Source organism: Scomber japonicus, chromosome 9, assembly GCF_027409825.1.
Source record: "Scomber japonicus isolate fScoJap1 chromosome 9, fScoJap1.pri, whole genome shotgun sequence".
NCBI classification, from domain to species: Eukaryota; Metazoa; Chordata; class Actinopteri; order Scombriformes; family Scombridae; genus Scomber; species Scomber japonicus.
This window is the reverse complement of record NC_070586.1, coordinates 12,611,225-12,629,135: the sequence shown is the minus strand read 5'-3', so window position 1 is coordinate 12,629,135 and position 17,911 is coordinate 12,611,225. Positions and strand designations below refer to the sequence as shown.

General features: G+C 42.5%; 1 protein-coding gene across 1 annotated transcript in view; it reads left to right on the top strand.

The window, feature by feature from the left end:
• Positions 1-17,911, top strand: part of camsap1b (calmodulin regulated spectrin-associated protein 1b) — a 32,330-nt gene extending 14,419 nt beyond the window's left edge. The window contains exons 4-18 of the mRNA XM_053325428.1: positions 4,614-4,775; positions 6,367-6,447; positions 9,501-9,642; positions 9,926-10,065; positions 10,220-10,316; positions 11,401-11,557; positions 12,030-12,115; positions 12,210-12,294; positions 12,976-15,247; positions 15,433-15,569; positions 15,661-15,884; positions 16,154-16,256; positions 16,391-16,500; positions 16,709-16,827; positions 17,370-17,911. Coding sequence (XP_053181403.1) covers positions 4,614-4,775; positions 6,367-6,447; positions 9,501-9,642; positions 9,926-10,065; positions 10,220-10,316; positions 11,401-11,557; positions 12,030-12,115; positions 12,210-12,294; positions 12,976-15,247; positions 15,433-15,569; positions 15,661-15,884; positions 16,154-16,256; positions 16,391-16,500; positions 16,709-16,827; positions 17,370-17,666 — 4,212 coding nt within the window. The 3' untranslated portion in view covers positions 17,667-17,911. The remainder of the gene's footprint in view (positions 1-4,613; positions 4,776-6,366; positions 6,448-9,500; positions 9,643-9,925; positions 10,066-10,219; positions 10,317-11,400; positions 11,558-12,029; positions 12,116-12,209; positions 12,295-12,975; positions 15,248-15,432; positions 15,570-15,660; positions 15,885-16,153; positions 16,257-16,390; positions 16,501-16,708; positions 16,828-17,369) is intronic.

Sequence of the window (17,911 nt, the reverse complement as noted above, 5' to 3'; positions counted from 1 at the left end):
GATTATTCATTGTGTGTGTGTGTGTGTGTGTGTGTGTGTGTGTGTGTGTGTGTGTGTGTGAGATTTGTCTGATATGATTTGCTGCTGAACTGAGCGGTACAGTCCCTCGGATGATTTGGCTGCACCCTTTTTATAATTTTTTTATTCAAATACAGAGCTGGGATTTGACTGTTACTCATGCTAGTCGTGCCGTGCAGGAGAGAGGACTGTTTGTGCTGTGTTTGTTATCGCGCTATGGCAACAGTGTTTTTAGTATGTTTTTGGCCAGACTTTAGTTTTTCTTTCTCCGTTTTAAAAGTTGGCGTTCATGACGATATCTCTGACATTTGTTAAGGGTAACACAAGTTTAAGGGTCACAGCTCATTGGTGATGAATCAGTGTTTTTTTTTTTTTTTTTTTTTTTTTACATTATGGCTGCAACACAATTACTGATTTACTGAGCTGCAGCAGGATTGCATTATGATGAAATAGTTAAAAAAAAATCTAGCTGAATGAATGAGAAAAAGGAAACACTGAAGTCATTAAAAAAAAGGAAAAGCTGTATTAGCAGGATTATCTTCTGTGCCTGTGAGTCCTTAAATCAGAGGACGTTGCTTTCAACTCTGCTGTCAATAAGCATCCACTCTGCTGTAGTTTCCAGCTGGGAAACTAACTCTGTTTATTACTTTTATTTTGATAGTCTATCTATAGTTCTATCTATTTTATTTTACTTTATTATTTCACAAACAAACGAGGCCTGAGCTGACTCAGAGCATGCAGTTTAATCAGGGGCATCAGTTAAGAGGGTTATTCTTGCGCTAATACTTCTAAGAATGGATTTTATTGTGTGTGATATTTTTCTCACCTACATTTTTGATCCGTTAAGAGCATTTGCTGAATGTTGGCACTTGAAAAATGTTCCCCTTTTGTCCTCATAGCCCAGTTTTAATGCCTCTTATTCAACTGAGCTGCCCCAGTGGACTCATTAGTTTCTAAGATAAATGTTGATCCTAGATAAAAAATGTTAGTATAAAACATATCTGTTTATGCCAGAAACTGAGCGCGTGACTCTGTAGATCTCTTCTGTAGTCGTTATATGAGTTTTATGTTGACCATGTTTGTACACATCAGATCTTGAACAGGCCTCGGTGTGTAACTCACATGCTGCAGGTCATCTCAGGAATCAGTGAGTGAAGCACAGAGTCCCTCCTTCCTCTGTCGCAACGAGCTCTGACGTCTCACATGTTCACAAAGTGCACTTCACGCAGGATAGAGTGAACACCAAACCGGCTCGCTGTGCTCTCAGCCATCTTCCTACCCTTTTGTTGCCATGGAAACCAGCGATGGTGAAGGAGCAGCCCTCCTCTCTCTGCGGGCTGCTGGGAAGTGCGTCTGCATTTCCTGGTAGTGGCCTGACAAAATAATCCACACAGGCCTGCGTGTAAGCATCCAGACACAAAGCCTGGTGAAGGGATGGAAAATCCTGGGCAGGACAGCGCTTATCTCTGATAGACTGCTGGAATCCCCCTCCCTTACATCCCAGTTTGCTAACTTCACAGGGCGTTTCCATAGAAACCGGCATTTTCCTACCTCCCGTGTGTGTGTGTATGTGTGTCTGTGTTTGTTTGAATGAAACGGATCCTATACCTGCAGACAGTTCCTCTGCACCTCGTCTGACTTTTGTTGAGGCAACAGCTGAGGCTTGTAAAACCTCAAGAATCTAGCCGTCCTCTAGGACCACTTAAACCTTTGTTTGTGTGTGTGTGTGTGAGTGTGTGAGTGTGTGTGTGTGTGTGTGTGTGTGTGTGTGTGTGTATATGTGAGAGACTGTGAGACTGTGAGTGTGAATGCACACACATAGCTCAAGGCACGCAGCAGCCCCTACTCCCCATGGGGTTCCCCACTGTGCTGCTGAAGGGCAGAGTGAGAGTGTTGGAGGAGAACAAAAGATCGAACAGCATATCACGCTGTTATATTTGCCCTGTTGTCTATTTATTGAGTTCTACTATCGACATGTAGGTGCTCCGTTAAGTGCACCTTTTTTAAGTTGATGCATGTTGCTGGGTTTTGTGAGTCTTCTGCATGATTTAACTGAACATGTTTTCTATATCAGTACATAAAAAACATTTTATCTCATAAATTGTAATCCATTTTTACTTAATCCTTCATGAGAGAAGCAGTTGAAGTAAAATAATCATTGTTGGTATAATTTTGGTTTCATATCATCTGGATCTTTTCTGTGGATTATGATACACATTGTAATTATCATTTGCCGGTACAGATTAGTTAGTTCCTCCGTAGACTTCTGACAGAACAAGAAACATATTCAGACATCCATCCAGGTTTCAATCAAGCTTACAGTATTTAGAGAATGAAGAGAAATGGTAAAGTAATTACTGAAACTATCATTTGTAAACATCTGTCACTGTTTATTGATTGACATCTTGATTCAACTTGCTGTGTTGGTTGTGAACACAGTGCAGCAGCGGGCGGATTATTGCAAATATTTCCACTTCACTCACATTTAGTTTAACCTCACCAATAAAGCCATTTCTAATATTACGGCTAAACTTTTACTTTGTTTTAAAATGATCAAGTTTCTTGCCCCATCTGGTTTTTAGCAATGTTGTTGAGTTTCGCAGATCTCAGCGGTGCAATAACAATGGAAATGATCAGATGGTCAGATTTATGAAATGTCCACGTTGTAATGAACCAGAATTATCCTTTAAATGAAAGTAGAGCAGGAGCAGCTGTGAACAGAGATCTGCAGGCTAAAAAACTCTCTGTCTCTGTACTGAAACTCCTTTTTGAAGCTCAGTGAAACAGTGACTACTGTGTGAGTGAATCCAGTGACCCCGGCAGAAGATTCCTTTATACATAGTTTTTATCCTTTCTTCATATCTAAACTTTACCGTTGTCTTATACATCACAGTGTGGGGTTTATCAGGGAGTAGATATTCACTGTTGTCGTCAGTTTCCATGTAGGTCGTGCTGTGGAGAAAGCTCTGAATAGCTCTCATTCGTTATGTTAACGAGGCTAATCTCTGTGCACTTCCATCACCAATTGGATTAGTTGGGCCGAATGTTGCAAAAAGCACCGACTGAAATAATGACGTGTGTATTATTTGTTTTATAGTGGATTCAGGTGCTGCATTTATTGGGTTTGATTGTGTGGACTATAAACAAGCAGTCAAAGTTTTATTTATAAATCAGCTTTCACAGACAACAGTCACAAGGTGCTTCACTTTCAAATTAAGTAAAATCAAATACAATCATACAAAATAGAGATCAATAAAAATTTACACACCAGATTAAATGACCTATACAGACATAGGTGTCAAAGTTAAAACATGAAATACCACAAACTACCTAAAAGCCTGTCTGAACAGATGGATTTTAGGTGTTTTTTTATTGAGTCAACAGTAACCAAGGACCTGAAACTTTTTGGCTTTGGGGCTGCTGACTGGAAAGCACAGTCTCCTTGAGTCTTAAAATGTGTCTGAGGTACACTTAAAAACCCTTAGTAGAGGAACTAAGGGCTTGGCTCATGGTATGAGGGTGCAAAAGGTCTAAAATGAACAGGAAGCCAGCGCAGTGAGGATATTAATCACTATACATAAAATCAGGCGTAGAAATAAATGGTTCCACTCTGGTTGTAAAGAGGAATATTTTGGCAGGGCTGTACCAGGTGTTGTGCCACTTGGAGCAGGGATACCCTCGCTAGTCCTCTGTTGTTTTAGGATGAAGACGGTGTGAGGTTGGTTGTGCCAAATGAGAGATTTCACTTTCTTTTCCAGTCGGTTGACAGGAGATGAATTAGCATCTGTATGTAATCACTTCAGTCATACTCCGGTTCCAACTTCTCCTTTGTGAAGATTTCATGTTTTTCTCTGTTGTAAATGAATATAAATGTAATACTTTGGGGCTTTGAACAGTTGGTTGTACAAAACATTTGAAGACGTAATCTTACACTCTGGAAAAATTTGATTTGACATTTCTCCGAATTGTCTTTGACTAAATGATTAATAGATTAATCGAGATAGATCCAATCGAAGTTCAGTGTAGACTTTGTCATTCATGACCACACATGTGAGAAGTTTTAGTCCTTCCTCTAAAACACAGACATCAATTAAACTATAATATTCCCAGTATAATCGTTAATTCAGTCCTAGATTAAGGCATCGTGATTATTTAAAACTCCCAGTTTGTCCCGTTGGAGGTCTGAATTAGACATAAAGCTTCTCCATTAATCGTATTTATTCATCCAGCTAGGATACACAAGCTAACTAGATTTCCATCACTGTGACCTTTTAAATGATGGTTAACTAGCCGCCAAATAAACAGATAGAAGGAACAACTTAACAGTGACAAACGAGTGGCTGATTTCTATCTCTGTGATGAGTGGATGTAACTGTTTTTAAAAAAGGTTCAATGGTTGACTGCTTTGTTTAATTACAAAGAAAACACAGATGGTTAGATGAAGCTCCACTCTTTGAGCACCTTAATGTTTTATGATGTTTGGTTAAACCTGCATTAGACTGCGGATCTCAGCGTCTTTGCCTCCAGCTTTTATCTTAATTGCATTGCACTGAAACTGAATTGTCCTCTTGTTTCTCTTTTCTTTTCTCCTCCAGAGTGCTCACATGCCCATGATCGACGCCCTGATGATGGCCTACACAGTGGAGATGATCAGCATTGAGAAAGTGGTGGCTTCCGTCAAGCGCTTCTCTACCTTCAGTGCCTCCAAGGAGCTTCCATTTGACATGGAGGACGCGATGGTCTTCTGGATCAACAAGGTCCAAAAAAAACACACACACACACACACACACACACACACGAGCTGCCTGCCATCCCACACACATTTATTACATCAGTCAGACAAGCACAAGGTTTCTTTTTAGTCTTGGCTAAAGACCTAAGAGCTAATAAAATGTTTCAAGAACTAATAGACATGTACAGGTTATTCCAGATGTTCAGGGTACTCCAACCACGTACATCTATGCACCTCTTGATTTTTTTGCAATCATTTGCAACCGCCACATCCTGATGACTTATTTTCCATTCACATCCTGTCCACAGAAGCATCAGGATGCATTAGTGTTAACACTACAAAAGATATGTGGTCAAATGCATCTCAGACCACCTCAGCAAGTGGTTTGAGTAATCGGATCATGGAGCGTCTCAAAGGTCATTTACACTTGTATTTAGTGCAGTCCAGTTGTGATCAGATCACCTGAGAGGCGTGTCATCGCCAGGTGTAAACACACAGACATGAGCACATGAGCAATGCAGATTTAATATGAGAGACACAGCTGAACATATTGATTTGAAGACTTTTCACAGTGCATTACAAAACACATGTTTCATACGTCTGTGCAACCTCTCTAAAATCCAGCCGATTACGTTCATGGCATGACACTCACTTGGGACTATGCGGGGTGAATAACGTGTTTCACACTGACATAATCAAGTGACAGTGGTCCACTTGTAATCTTGTGGCTTGTTTGTCACTGGTGCTCAGAGACGGCCAACACACAGGACTGTGGATCTGGTGCTCACACACACAAGAGGCTCCGGCTCATGTTACACTCATCTGTCAATGGAGTCCTGGAGGTAGCGAAAGCCATGACTCAGTGTGTCCATTAATCATCACGATGCCCCACACCATCACTGTCAGGGAAAAGGAATGTGTCCATTTGAGATGGGCAGTATTTCCTCAGCTAGATTTCACCTGGAGGACACTGTTTTCTTGGCTACTTTTAAGCTTACTTGGGTTTCCAGTCCGCATTGTGGTACATGTAAAAATATGTACTAAATAAATCCCTTTTAAAGTCAGACCAAAAACTTGCCACGGTAAATTAGTTTCAAGGAGGTCTGTCTGCCCTCTTATTGCACTTTAAAGAGAAAAAACATTTTTAAAAAAAGAGCTGCTTTTTGCCCTTTTTTAACTTCACTGGATCTTTACTGTTAACTGTATTTATTCATTGTTTTTTTATATCATTATATTTTTCCTAATATTTTCTTTTATTTCTTTCTTTCCTTTTCTTTTACCTAATATTATTATGTGTGGTGTCGTGTTGCTGCTAATGTTTCTCAACACCATTGTAATTCAGGATTCCTCCCCAATGGTCTTTCGAGGTAAAATAAAGGTTAATAATAAATAGGTTTGAGGGTGGTAAAGCTGTTTCAAGGAAGGCTGTCTGCCCTCTTATTACACTTTTAAGGGAATAAAACAGTTAAAATAAGAGCTCCATGCTTCCAAATAAGGTTGGGGGTGAGGAGAGAAATGTATATGCAAATTTAAAGTAATCAGGTCATTGCAGTACGATTACCTGTGTAACCTGTTTTTTGAGTGCATATAAACATCATTCATTGTTTCCTCTGCAGGTGAACACGAAGATGAGAGAAATCACCGACAGGGAGAACAAAGTCAAGCACCACCCGCTTGAGTCCCCAAGCCACCAGAAGGTAAAGTATCTGAAAGTGTAAAGAGAGAGATAGAGAGAGAAAATAAAAATAAATAAAAGTACCAGAGCCACAATGACCAACAAGTTTCTGCAAGTAGCGTAACATTCCTGACCTTTAGGGAATTTTAGAAATAATTCTCTTTTTATTACAAATATTTTTCCTCTTTTGAGTCTGTATCCAGGTGGGTGTCAAGAAGAAACTTAATGAGGAATGTTTCTTCCTGAAGGCATTTTGGAGTTGTTGTTGACCCTCTTCTCTCTTTTTCTCTGTTTTAAACCGGAATCAGATCCGATCCTTTTGTCTGTGACCTCTGACCTATTTAATCTTTCTGCTCCTGTTCCTCATCTGTCCCTCCTTCTCCTCTCTCCCCCCTCCTCTCTTGTCCTTGCAAACTGGATAGTCTCCCTCCAAATGGTATTGGAAGCTAGTCCCTGTAAGTTGGATGCCAGCCCTCGTCCCCCCCTCGTTCGCTCCCCATACCCCATTTTCTCCCCCCTCCTTGCTCCCCCTTGCACGCATAGTTCTGTGTTGATGTGCGCACACACACTCTCCACCGCGGCTCATTCAAGCTCATTCTGTGCTGCTTGTAGCCAGTGTGTCAGCAAGGGGGAGAAAGCTGACAGTTTCTTTTTTCTTTTCTTTTTTTTTTTTCCTCTCCTTGTGGCAAATATGTCACATAGGTGTAAGGTTATTCTGACCTTTTGTAAACTGTTCGGAGATATTCTTTGAGCTATGCAGCAGTGTGTGCTATCTCATTTCAAGCTCAAGTAGGCCATGTGGATTCACTGTATGTGTGTGTGTGTGAAAGAGTGTGTGTGAGTGCGTGTGCGTATGTGCGTGTGTGAGGTATTTGCTTGCCCGGTGAGAATAAGAGCAAATCCATGCCTACAACTCTTCTTCGCTTTGCAGTCCCATCCTCGGCCACCACCACCTCCTCCTCCTCCTCCTCCTCTTCTCCTCACTGATCTGCTTTGTCATCACCCCTCCTCTCTTCTGATCTCTCTCTTCTGCTCTCACACACTGTTTCCTCTGTGCCCCACGGACTTCTTTGACAGTATCTCTGCTCTCTCTCTATGTGTGTGTGTGTGTCAGCCTGATGTAATGCACGAGCTGGCCCAATGCATGCTGGAGCCAGAGGAGCTCCCCGAAGCGGTACAGTGTTCCTTCTTTAGTCCGGAGAAGACGCCCCCCTTTATGTAAAACTCCTCTTGTAGTAGAGCTTGGAAGTTTGTTTGGTAGTTGGTTAGTTCACCTGTTACTCAGTACAGTCAGTATAGTAGCGTGGCATGGAATATATACATAATAAATGAATCAAAGTTAATGTTGAACAAAATGTTGTACATATAAATTTATTTAGTAAAATATCATTTTTATTTTTGCTGCCTGGTTGTGTTGTGCTGTGCTAGATCTGTTTAAATAGTGCGTAGTTGTCTCTAGAGCTGTAACAATTAGTAGATTTTTTTATTCATTGGCTATTGTGATTTTTTTTTTTTTTTTTTTTAACCCCTCTGTTGTCATCCTGTTGTTGATATGACTTTTGGCCTCTATAGGTTTTACACATATTGTTTTGGAAATTATGGTCAACAGGCGTCATTTAAATGGGACTACACCTCATTTTTAAGATTTTAAGATTTTTAGAAAGTCCAGAGTCTCTGATTCTATCTTCTCAAATGTAATTTTTTTGTGGTTTCTTTAGTGCTTCTATGATAGTAAACAAAATCTTTTGGATTGTGGACAAAACTAGAAATTCAAAGACATTCCCTTGGGCTTTAGGAAACAGTGGTACACTTCCCCCCCCCCATTTTCTGACAGACCAAAAAAAATGAAAAAATTGACAGACTAATCCATAATAAAAAATAATAATTAGTTTTAGCTCTAGTCACCTATGTTAAATGTTGGCATGCTTAATTAGTCTTTTGAGAACTCAAAGTAGGGGTTTAAAATCAAGCTTTGGTTTCTTTATTTAAAGGTTTAACTGTTACTGAAGGTTAAAATTGACTCCTGTTATGTTTGCTTGTTGCAGTCATTTCTTTTTCTGCGTCATGTGATGCAAATATATACCGGTTCAAGGCTAATTAGATCTGCATTTCTGAATAGCTTTGATTATTCTTCTCGTTACATCACGAGAGGCGTTCTCAGAATAAAGTGAATACATGAAGAAGCATTAACATGCTGCAGTACCAGTCGGTGCAGTTTTGATTTGGCACCATGTGCTGTGTACATTTATGTTGCTTCTAATCTTAGCGCTCTGACTGATCTCCCTTTTCAGTTTCCTTAATGTGTGTGTAACAATGATTAGCTGATATCATTTAAGTTTATTGTATTTAATTAATTTGTGTTTGGTCAATCTTTAAACCAATCTGAAATAAATACTGAAAGTATTCATCCTAGCCTGTTATATAAGTTACAGTGAGGGAGAGTGAGTGAGTGAGTGAGTTTCTCCACTTACCACACAGTCATTTCTCATAAGTAGGCCAGTGATTACCCCAGTTTCTCTCTTGGTCAGCTGGTTCTTGTTGCCTGGTTTAACTGGGTTCAGCTGCTGGCTGCCTTCCTCCTTTAGGCCTGAGGAAGGTTGACCATCCACTCTGTGTTGTTCATATCACTGCTCTAACACCTCCACCTCCATCTCCTCATTATAAAACCAGCTCTTCAGGGTTCTCCCTAAACTAGGTGATCAACAGAATCTTTTTTGTTGCAAAATTACACCAAACCTGCTGCTGTTGATCAGTTGAAGAGGAGTTTCTGCTTTTATTAATAAAATCAAACAATTATTGCTTTGAAACTCTCAGGGAGAACCTTGATCGGATTATTAAATTGACAGCCGAGGCCGAAACATCCGTGATCAATATATGCTTTGACTAGTTCAGGTGTGAATCTCAAAACTAAAGAGATTTGTACTTGTGGCACTAGTCACTGCATTTAGGATGTTTTAAAATGTGTCACTTATTGGTGGTGGTACTGTGGCAGTGGTGTGTATGTGTGTGTGTGTGTGTGGTGGTGGTGTAGCTTTTTTTCTCATTAGACCCTCATCCTCTCCCTCTGGTGGATAGGTGCGGTATCGTCGGGAGCACGCGTCAGGCCGCCAGCTGCCCTTCTTCCCACTGCTGGAAGACCTGATGAGGGATATTTGTGACGGAGCGGCGCTGCTCACCGTCGTGCACTACTACTGCTCCGACCTCATGAAGCTGGAGGGTATGCTGTGCTTATTTGCATACAGTTTTCACACACTTACCCGGACACACCCTTGCTCAGGGAGTTGGCTGCCTACGATAATAATCAGTTCCCCTCAAAGAATGTTTCCTCTAACGATCATCCAGCTTTCTTTGCTAACACATTGAATTCAATATCCATGTGTGATGCTATTTTTGTCTGTTGCACATGGCTTCCTGTCATAGTGCAGGCAGTGTGACATTTATAGCCATCAGGTCATCGAGTTGTGTCCCGATCTGACCCTTTGCTGTGCCCGTCTAATCAGATATTTGCCTGAAGGAAGTGCCCTCCATCGCTGATAGCCTGTACAACATCCAGCTGCTCAAAGAGTTTGCTAACGAGTATCTGAATAAGAGTTTCTATCTTACAACGGAGGACATGCTGTACTCGCCTCTTGTGCTCAAGGTAGAAAGACTGACACCCTTTTTTTGTTTTCTTTAATAATTATTCCAAAATGACCCATGCAGCACAGATATCTGATGGTTCATTATGCATCAGTGCTCTTAAACGCCATTATTCATCAGCATTCAAGTGTTTCTAATGTGTTCCCTTTCGCCAGCACAATGTGATGGTGTTCATCGCTGAACTCTTCTGGTGGTTTGAGACCGTCAAGCCAGAGTTTGTTCAGCCCAGAGATCTACAGGAGTTCAAAGATGGTAATTATCCTCCTCATACAAACGCATAGTGCATGAAAATGACCAAGTTGTATAATATAATGAAGTTATGACAAGTCAGTTTATCTATACAGCACATTTAAAAACAACAGACGGTGACCAAAAGTGCTTTACAGACAGATTTAAATGTGATTGATGGTTACATTCAAACAAAACCACAGGATCAAAGACAAAAACACAGTCACAAATAAGTCAGAAAATCAGATTACAACACAAACAGCAGTTCAGACACAACAAGTAAATACAAGCCAGTGTTTCGTCAGCCATGACATAATGAAACCACACCTGCGGTTCAAGTTTGGTGTAAGTTACTCAAAACATTAAGTCGCCATTTTAATTGTAACATTTTTTTTTTTTTACATAATGGAAGAGTAGCAGATAATGAAGTATTATTGTTTTGTGCCCATCTGGACCAGTCCATTAAGTAGGTTGAAGTGATGACTTACTGTACTTATTTAGTATCTTGTTGATCTAGAAACTGGTAGGCTTTTACCATCTATGTATTTATTTTCTTAATAAGCAAGAAAGTTGATGTGATGACAACTGATGTGTATGGAAATGTGTTGTTGGGCAATTTAAGTAGACCAAACAAATTCATGTATTTTAATTTCTAAAAGGAATTATAACTGAGAGTGTATGTTTCTGTGATAATCTTGAAGATGCAAAGGTAAGGTAAATCAGGAGTTATTTCTTAATGCACGTTTTTTTAATACTGGCCTGGATCAACAGCTATAGCAAACAGCATTCAAGAATACAGTTGATGATGATACAGAGCGGCCGAGAGACCGGCTTATATGGTAGCACTGGCATGTCAGGTATTTCCCCAGAGGTAACCTAAACAGAATATGATCTAGGCGTCTGATGCCCTGCCAAGTATTTTTACCCAATGTGTCATCATTCTGCAGTAAGCTTAGAAAGTCCGACACCAGATACCAGAACATGATCTACTGACCATAACGGGTAGACATGTATAACAGATATATTGGCTGATAATAAGACCCTGTAAGGTAAGACCGCAGTCTTTACCTGCACTTCAATGATTAATATCTCTTTTCTCTTCTTCTAGCTCGAGCCATCGCTCAGCCCAAGAGTGCCCGCCCATCAGTGCCCATCTCCAATGCCACCAAGCGCAGCTTCCTGGCCAGCCCTGGCATGGCCGATAATCAGAGCAGCCCTGAAGTCTGTAACAGGTACTTCCTGCACCCCGAAGACTCTGACCCCCTGTAAGTCTTCCCTCACTTTCCTCCTCATTCCACCTCTTCATGCTCCTGTCTCCTAAGCTGTTACAGTAGCCCTCAGACTCAAAGGATGGGGTAGATATGGAGCAGTGCCAGGTTTTTATTCTCACACCGGCTTCTCCCAAATCTCAACAAATATATTAATGATATGCAAACAGCCAAGAAGATTCCTGCATTGCCTTTTGTTGTTCTGTGTGTGCGGTGTTGGTACTTGTAAAGCAGACTGAAGGTTTAGCTTTGCTCTTACAAAGGATTACATTTAAAGTGTTGGAATTTTTTCATGCTGCTACTTGCTTGTCTGATGTCTGTTTGAATATTTGTGTTTTACTGTCTGTGTTGAAAGATAAAGGAATGCATTTGGTTGGCAAATGTCTCTTGAGTGTAACCACCTGTGTGTACTGACTCGCTTTGATGAGGTAAAAAGTCGTCCTGATTTCTTTTATTTTTTGGCTTTTAGTAAAGGGGGTCCAACCTTCAGTCCCTCCCACCCACTCTTGCCCCTCCGACAGAGGCAGCAGAAGCAGCAAGGAGAGGATGGCCCAGGTGAGTCTTTATTCCATTTTATGCATATGAAAAAAAGATATGGGTCCATGTTCATGTCCTAATTAACCATGTGTGTGTGCTTGTTTGTGGTAAGGTCTGAGAAACCGCTCCAACTCGTTGTCTCAGATGGACGGACAACCTCGAGGTTCTGTCGTTGCATGGCCTGACAAGAGGCAGAGGTAAGAATGAACTTTGTAACTGTGTTTTGAAAAGTGCAAAGTGCCTTAAAATAAAAACATGATATATATAAAACGCAAAAGAAACTAAATAAAACACCATAAGATGATGGATAGATCACTGAAAAGGAATGTGAGGTACCTGAACATTGTACAATAACTACACGTTCCTGCTCATATCTTGATTTTTGGAATACAATATGCTTTCACAGCAGATGCAAATATTGAATTATTGTTTGCTTACAAGTCGGGCTCTTTCTATAAACTGCATTGTAATGTTTTTAGTCTACAAAGAAACAGGTTATATATATATATACATACTTAAAAAAGCTCTAGTTGTAGGTGGAGCTGTAATTTTCCACATATATTTGTTTCTACCTTCACAATGATATCTTAGGATGTCTTGAAGGCTGAAATAAAGCTATTAATACTTAAGGAAACTTTTTTGGGTGAAAAACAGATGTTGAACCATCATAACTTTATATATATGCACATATTTATGTGTCTAGAGTTCATTGGGTTTATTGAGTGGGTTACCTCTCGTTATCCTTTTTACACTGGAAGTATGCTGACTAAATAAATGGGAAAAGCATTCAAACTTTGTATATTGTAAGCTGTATATTAAATAAACTATTCATATGAGTTTCCAGTTAATTAATAAATTCAATTTTGTTCTCTCTGCAGGCCGATGTCCACACTGAGCCCCTACATGTTTCATTCAGCCACGGACAGTGACGCTGACATGGCCTCTGGTGACAGTGTGAGTCTGGCCCGCTCTATAAGTAAGGACAGCCTGGCGTCCAACGTCATCAACGTCACGCCCAAACATCAGACTGCTGGCCACCAACCCACCCAGGCTGGAATGCGCAGAGTCAACGGACACAGTCTACTGGGAAACGTCAATATTGAGGACGAAGAAACTCCGGTGGCAGTCGCTCGGACTGACGCTCCCGCCATCTCAAAACAAGTTGACGGGATGCAAGCGACTGCCAGGGTGGGTCCCAAACCCTCCACTGAGTCCAAACCTGAACCAGATAGCTTTTACTTAGAACCACTGATGCCTGCCGTGCTCAAAACGGCTAAAGAGAAGTCTGTATGCGTAAACAAAGAGGAGGAGAGTGGCGAAGTGCCCCGGACTTCAGGAAGGGGCTCCCTACGCCGAGGAGATGGATCTACATCGGCCGTTCGCAGGAAAGCTCCCTGCACCTTGAACCAAACCTTTAGTCCTCCAGAGGAGGCAGATATGTCAGAGGAGCCTCCTCAGGGTCCGGAAGGTTTCAGACCCAGCGTCACTAGCAGTGTGGACCCCTCATCCAGAGAGCCAGCTGGGGGTTTCTACCTGCATTCAGATTCTGAAGAACCAAAGCCTGGCCAGGGCCTGGACGCTGATCTGGAGGACCTGGATGAGGAGGAAGAAGATTTGGATGAAGCTATTACAACTAAAGACCCCACCTGGCCCAGGAAAGCCTTTAATGAGGACGAAGAAGAAGAATCAGCCAAACTCCAAGAGGACATGAATGTGAAAGAGCACGAGGACAAAGACATGAACGGCTGCAGCGGTCGCTCCAGTCCGTGTCTCAGCGCTCACTCCCAGGCCAGCAGCATGGCCAGCGGAAGTGTGCGCATGACCTCCTTCGCTGAGCGCAAAGCTCAGCAGCAACGCTTCGGCAGCAACCATGACCTACGCTCCAGTGCCTCCAGCTCGCAAAGAACCACTCCAGATGGATCAGAGAGCAGTGGGCCCCTGCCCTCGTCCTGGAGGCTTAAAAGAGACCAGAGCCCCACCTCCCCCATGGGAGGATGTACTCGTACAGGCGACGGTAGTGGTGGTGCTAATGTTTTAGCTTCTGAAATCATCCAGCTCCGTATGCAACTTGAGGAGAAACGGCGTGCCATCGAGCACCAAAAGAAGAAGATGGAAGTGCTGTCGGCCCGGCAGAGGCAGAAACTCGGTAAGGCAGCCTTCCTGCACATCGTGAAGAAAGGTGGAGGCAAGAGTGACACATTACCCAACCCACTTAAAGCCGACCTGTCCAAAGATGAGCTCAATGGGGAGAAAGGAACATCAAGTAAAGATGATATGTGTGTTGATGCCCTGAGAGGGGACAGCGAGGTGGCGGGAACCACCCTGACAGGTGCCTTAGAAGCAGACAAGAAAGGGAGCAGCGGGAGCTTCTATCTCGAAGAAGAGCTGGACCTTAATGAGTGCAACCGCTCGATCGAGCTGCTGAATGATGCCATCGGCAGCATCCAGCAACAGATGATGCAGCTGTCACTCCAGCAGGAGATGTTGATGAAACAGAATGTACAGTCCCCCCCTGGTGCAGCTTCTCCTCATCCCACCAGCGACAAAAACTCTAAGGCTGGAGCAACCTTTCACTATGTGGAGCACCTCTCCAGCGCCGCCACCGCCCCCACCAGGAAGCCCCCCAAACTGAGCTCAGGCCGCAGCTCCAGATCCAAACCGTCGGAGCTAAAGATAGCCAAGGAGCAGACCCGGCAGGCCTCCAGGACCCTCACCCCGACCCAGAGTGGGTCCGAGACATTACCACACCCGAGGCAATTAGCTGGGGGCAGGTCCCCCAGATCCGAGCAGCCCAGCAGCCCCAGAAACACCACTGCAGGAGAGACAATCGATAGGCCAGGCTCTGGCCACATTCGGAGTGCCACTTTCAGGCTCCACGATGAGGCGAACATGCGTCTACCGACCCGAGTGGACCTGGCGGCGGTGGTTGCCCCAGAAGTGTCCTTTGATGAGTGCCTGTCCACCAGCTCCATGAAAGAGTCTGAGCTCAATTCATCAGACAGTTCAGGAAAAGAGAATATACCCTCAGAGGAGATCCAGCGCTGCAAATCTCACCTGATCGAGGTGGATCTGTCAGACCTGAAGGCTCCTGACGAAGAGGCTGCTGAGGGAGGTGAAGGAGAGAAATCAGTCATGGGCTTCTTCTTCAAGGTAATCTGGATGAAAGGAGAAATAAAGCCTAAATAAATAAATAAAACTAACTAAAATAAGTGACCAATATTTATGTTTTGATGGATATTTTATTATCAGTTTCATTTTCTGTGGCTCTAATTTATTATTCCTTTTAGCATTAAATTAAAGATTGACTGAATACTTACATGATCACTCTGTTGTAGGATGAGCAGAAGGCGGAGGATGAACTTGCTAAGAAGAGAGCAGCGTTCTTACTGAAGCAGCAGAAGAAAGCGGAAGAGGCTCGGCTTCGCAAACAGCAGCTAGAAGCAGAATCTGAGCTGAAACGAGATGAAGTCAGGTCACTAACTTTACTCATCTTGATTTGTATAATTTGTTTCCACAAACATATCAGTCGATGCTGATATTTATGTGTTTGATTTTAATACTAGACGGAAGGCTGAGGAGGATCGCTTGCGTAAAGAAGACGAGAAGACACGACGGGAGCTGATAAAGCAGGAGTATCTGCGGAGGAAACAGCAGGAGATGTTTGAGGAGCAAGGCCTCGTCCCCAAAACCCCCAAAACCCCCAAAACCCCCAAACCCAAGCAGAAACACAGACCCAAGTCTGTCTTAAGAGAGGAGTCATCCAGTGATAAATTCTCTTCTTCCACACGTAAGATGATTACATCACTGATTGAGCATTTAGATAAAGCTTCACATTTTACAACGTGTCTCAACATGGTGTGCTTCATTTAGTTTTCCAACTGGGCTGCGAGGCACATCGAATGCCAGATATTTTTTGTTTCACTACAGTAATCATCCTGCGTCCATCGTCCTGCAGTTTTTAACAGTACTGAGACAAAGATTGGTGCTTTTTCTTATTTAGCAGTTACTTAATCAGTGACATTAGAAAATACTTTGTGTCTTATCTACCTCTCATAGCTGACAACCTGAGCAACGCCCAGTCAGGATCCAGTCTGTCTCTGGGCTCCGCTGCCACCAACGAGGCCGACAGTGTTAACTCTGGAGGGGCCGGCTCCCAGCGGTAAGTTACTCACTAAGAGAATTTGTGCATCCGTTCATGAGTTGCTATAAGTTCTGTTTTTTTTTTCTTCTTTCCTTTCCTCCTTGTTTGTCCATTTCTTTGAATGTGTTCCTCTCTCTTGTTGCTCGTTTCAGCTGCGACTCGGTGGAGTCATTTCCTGGAAGTCGCACCAGTCGAACTACAGAAAGAGACTGGGACAACGGCTCCACTGCTTCCTCCATCACTTCCATGGCTGAATATACTGGTGAGTGTACACATTTATCTTCAGCTTTAATTAAATATGTAAACATCAAAAAAAGTATAGCAAATAGGACCTTTTTGTTTTTCTTTCCTTCTGTACTTTTTAGCAATCATTTTAATATCACAATCATTTTTAGTGACTCACTTAATTGCTTGTTTTCTTTTTTTCTCTCCCTTTACATTTCACATAATACATGGCTTTCCTTCTTCAGGCCCCAAACTCTTCAAGGAGCCAAGCGCCAAATCCAACAAGCCAATCATCCACAATGCAATTGCCCACTGCTGCCTGGCCGGCAAAGTCAATGAGCCCCAGAAGAACCAGATCCTAGAGGTCAGTTTTCTGCTTCACGCGGACCAAATAATGTCTGTTTTATAGAATTAATCAAGATGTTTGGTTTAATTGTTTATGTAAAATCTCTGTGCTCAAGAATCTATGTTCATTTTCATTTTTGGCGGGCTATGAGTCATCCTCTGACAGATTACCCTTTATTCTCCATTTCTTTGGTAATCAGGTGGAAACACTTTTCCTCTTATTGAGAATTTTATTTCCTCCGTTGAACCAGGTGGTATAAATGGCAAACACACTTTAGATGGGCAGGGAGAAACTAGCTAGCCTAGCAACATTTAAAGGTCCAAAAAACACAGGATGTGCTTTGTTAGTACATTAATGACCCCTAATCTTTCAAATGTAATAATATATACATTATATATGTTTTTTAAAAGTCAAAAACAGGTATTTCTTATTCTTATTGTCCACACAGATTCATTTTTGCTTCTAGGATTAAACTAACATCCATGCTGGTTAATGTGACCAAATTGTATCTAATGTCATGTTAATGCAAACATTTTTCTTTCACCCTCTTTTCTCCCCAGGAGCTGGAGAAGTGCGAGTCCAACCACATGATGATCCTGTTTCGCGACGGCGGCTGCCAGTTCCGGGCGATCTACACGTACTTCCCTGACACCGAAGAGATCACGAAGCTGACGGGCACGGGACCCAAGAGCATCAGCAAGAAGATGATCGACAAGCTCTACAAGTACAGCTCGGACCGAAAGCAGTTCACCGTCATCCCCGCCAAGACTGTGTCAGTCAGCGTGGACGCCCTGACCATCCACAACCAACTGTGGCAAGCCAAGAGAGGTACTGTGCCAAAGAAGAGCGGGAAATAGCGCCAGGCTGGAATTTTTTTCAAAAAAACCCTCCGTCACCTGAAAAAATCATTTCTCTTCCCCCCATCTCGCTTCTGTCCTGAATAGACTGCATTGACGCCCACAGCTCAAAGCTCGCCGCCACGCTCGGGTTTGGTAACCTACTCAGGAGAGGCCACATTTACACGGACATGTGGTCGTATGTAGGTTGACCAAGGCAGGAACAAGGGAAAAGGTGTGTGTGTGTGTGTGTGTGTATGAGTGAG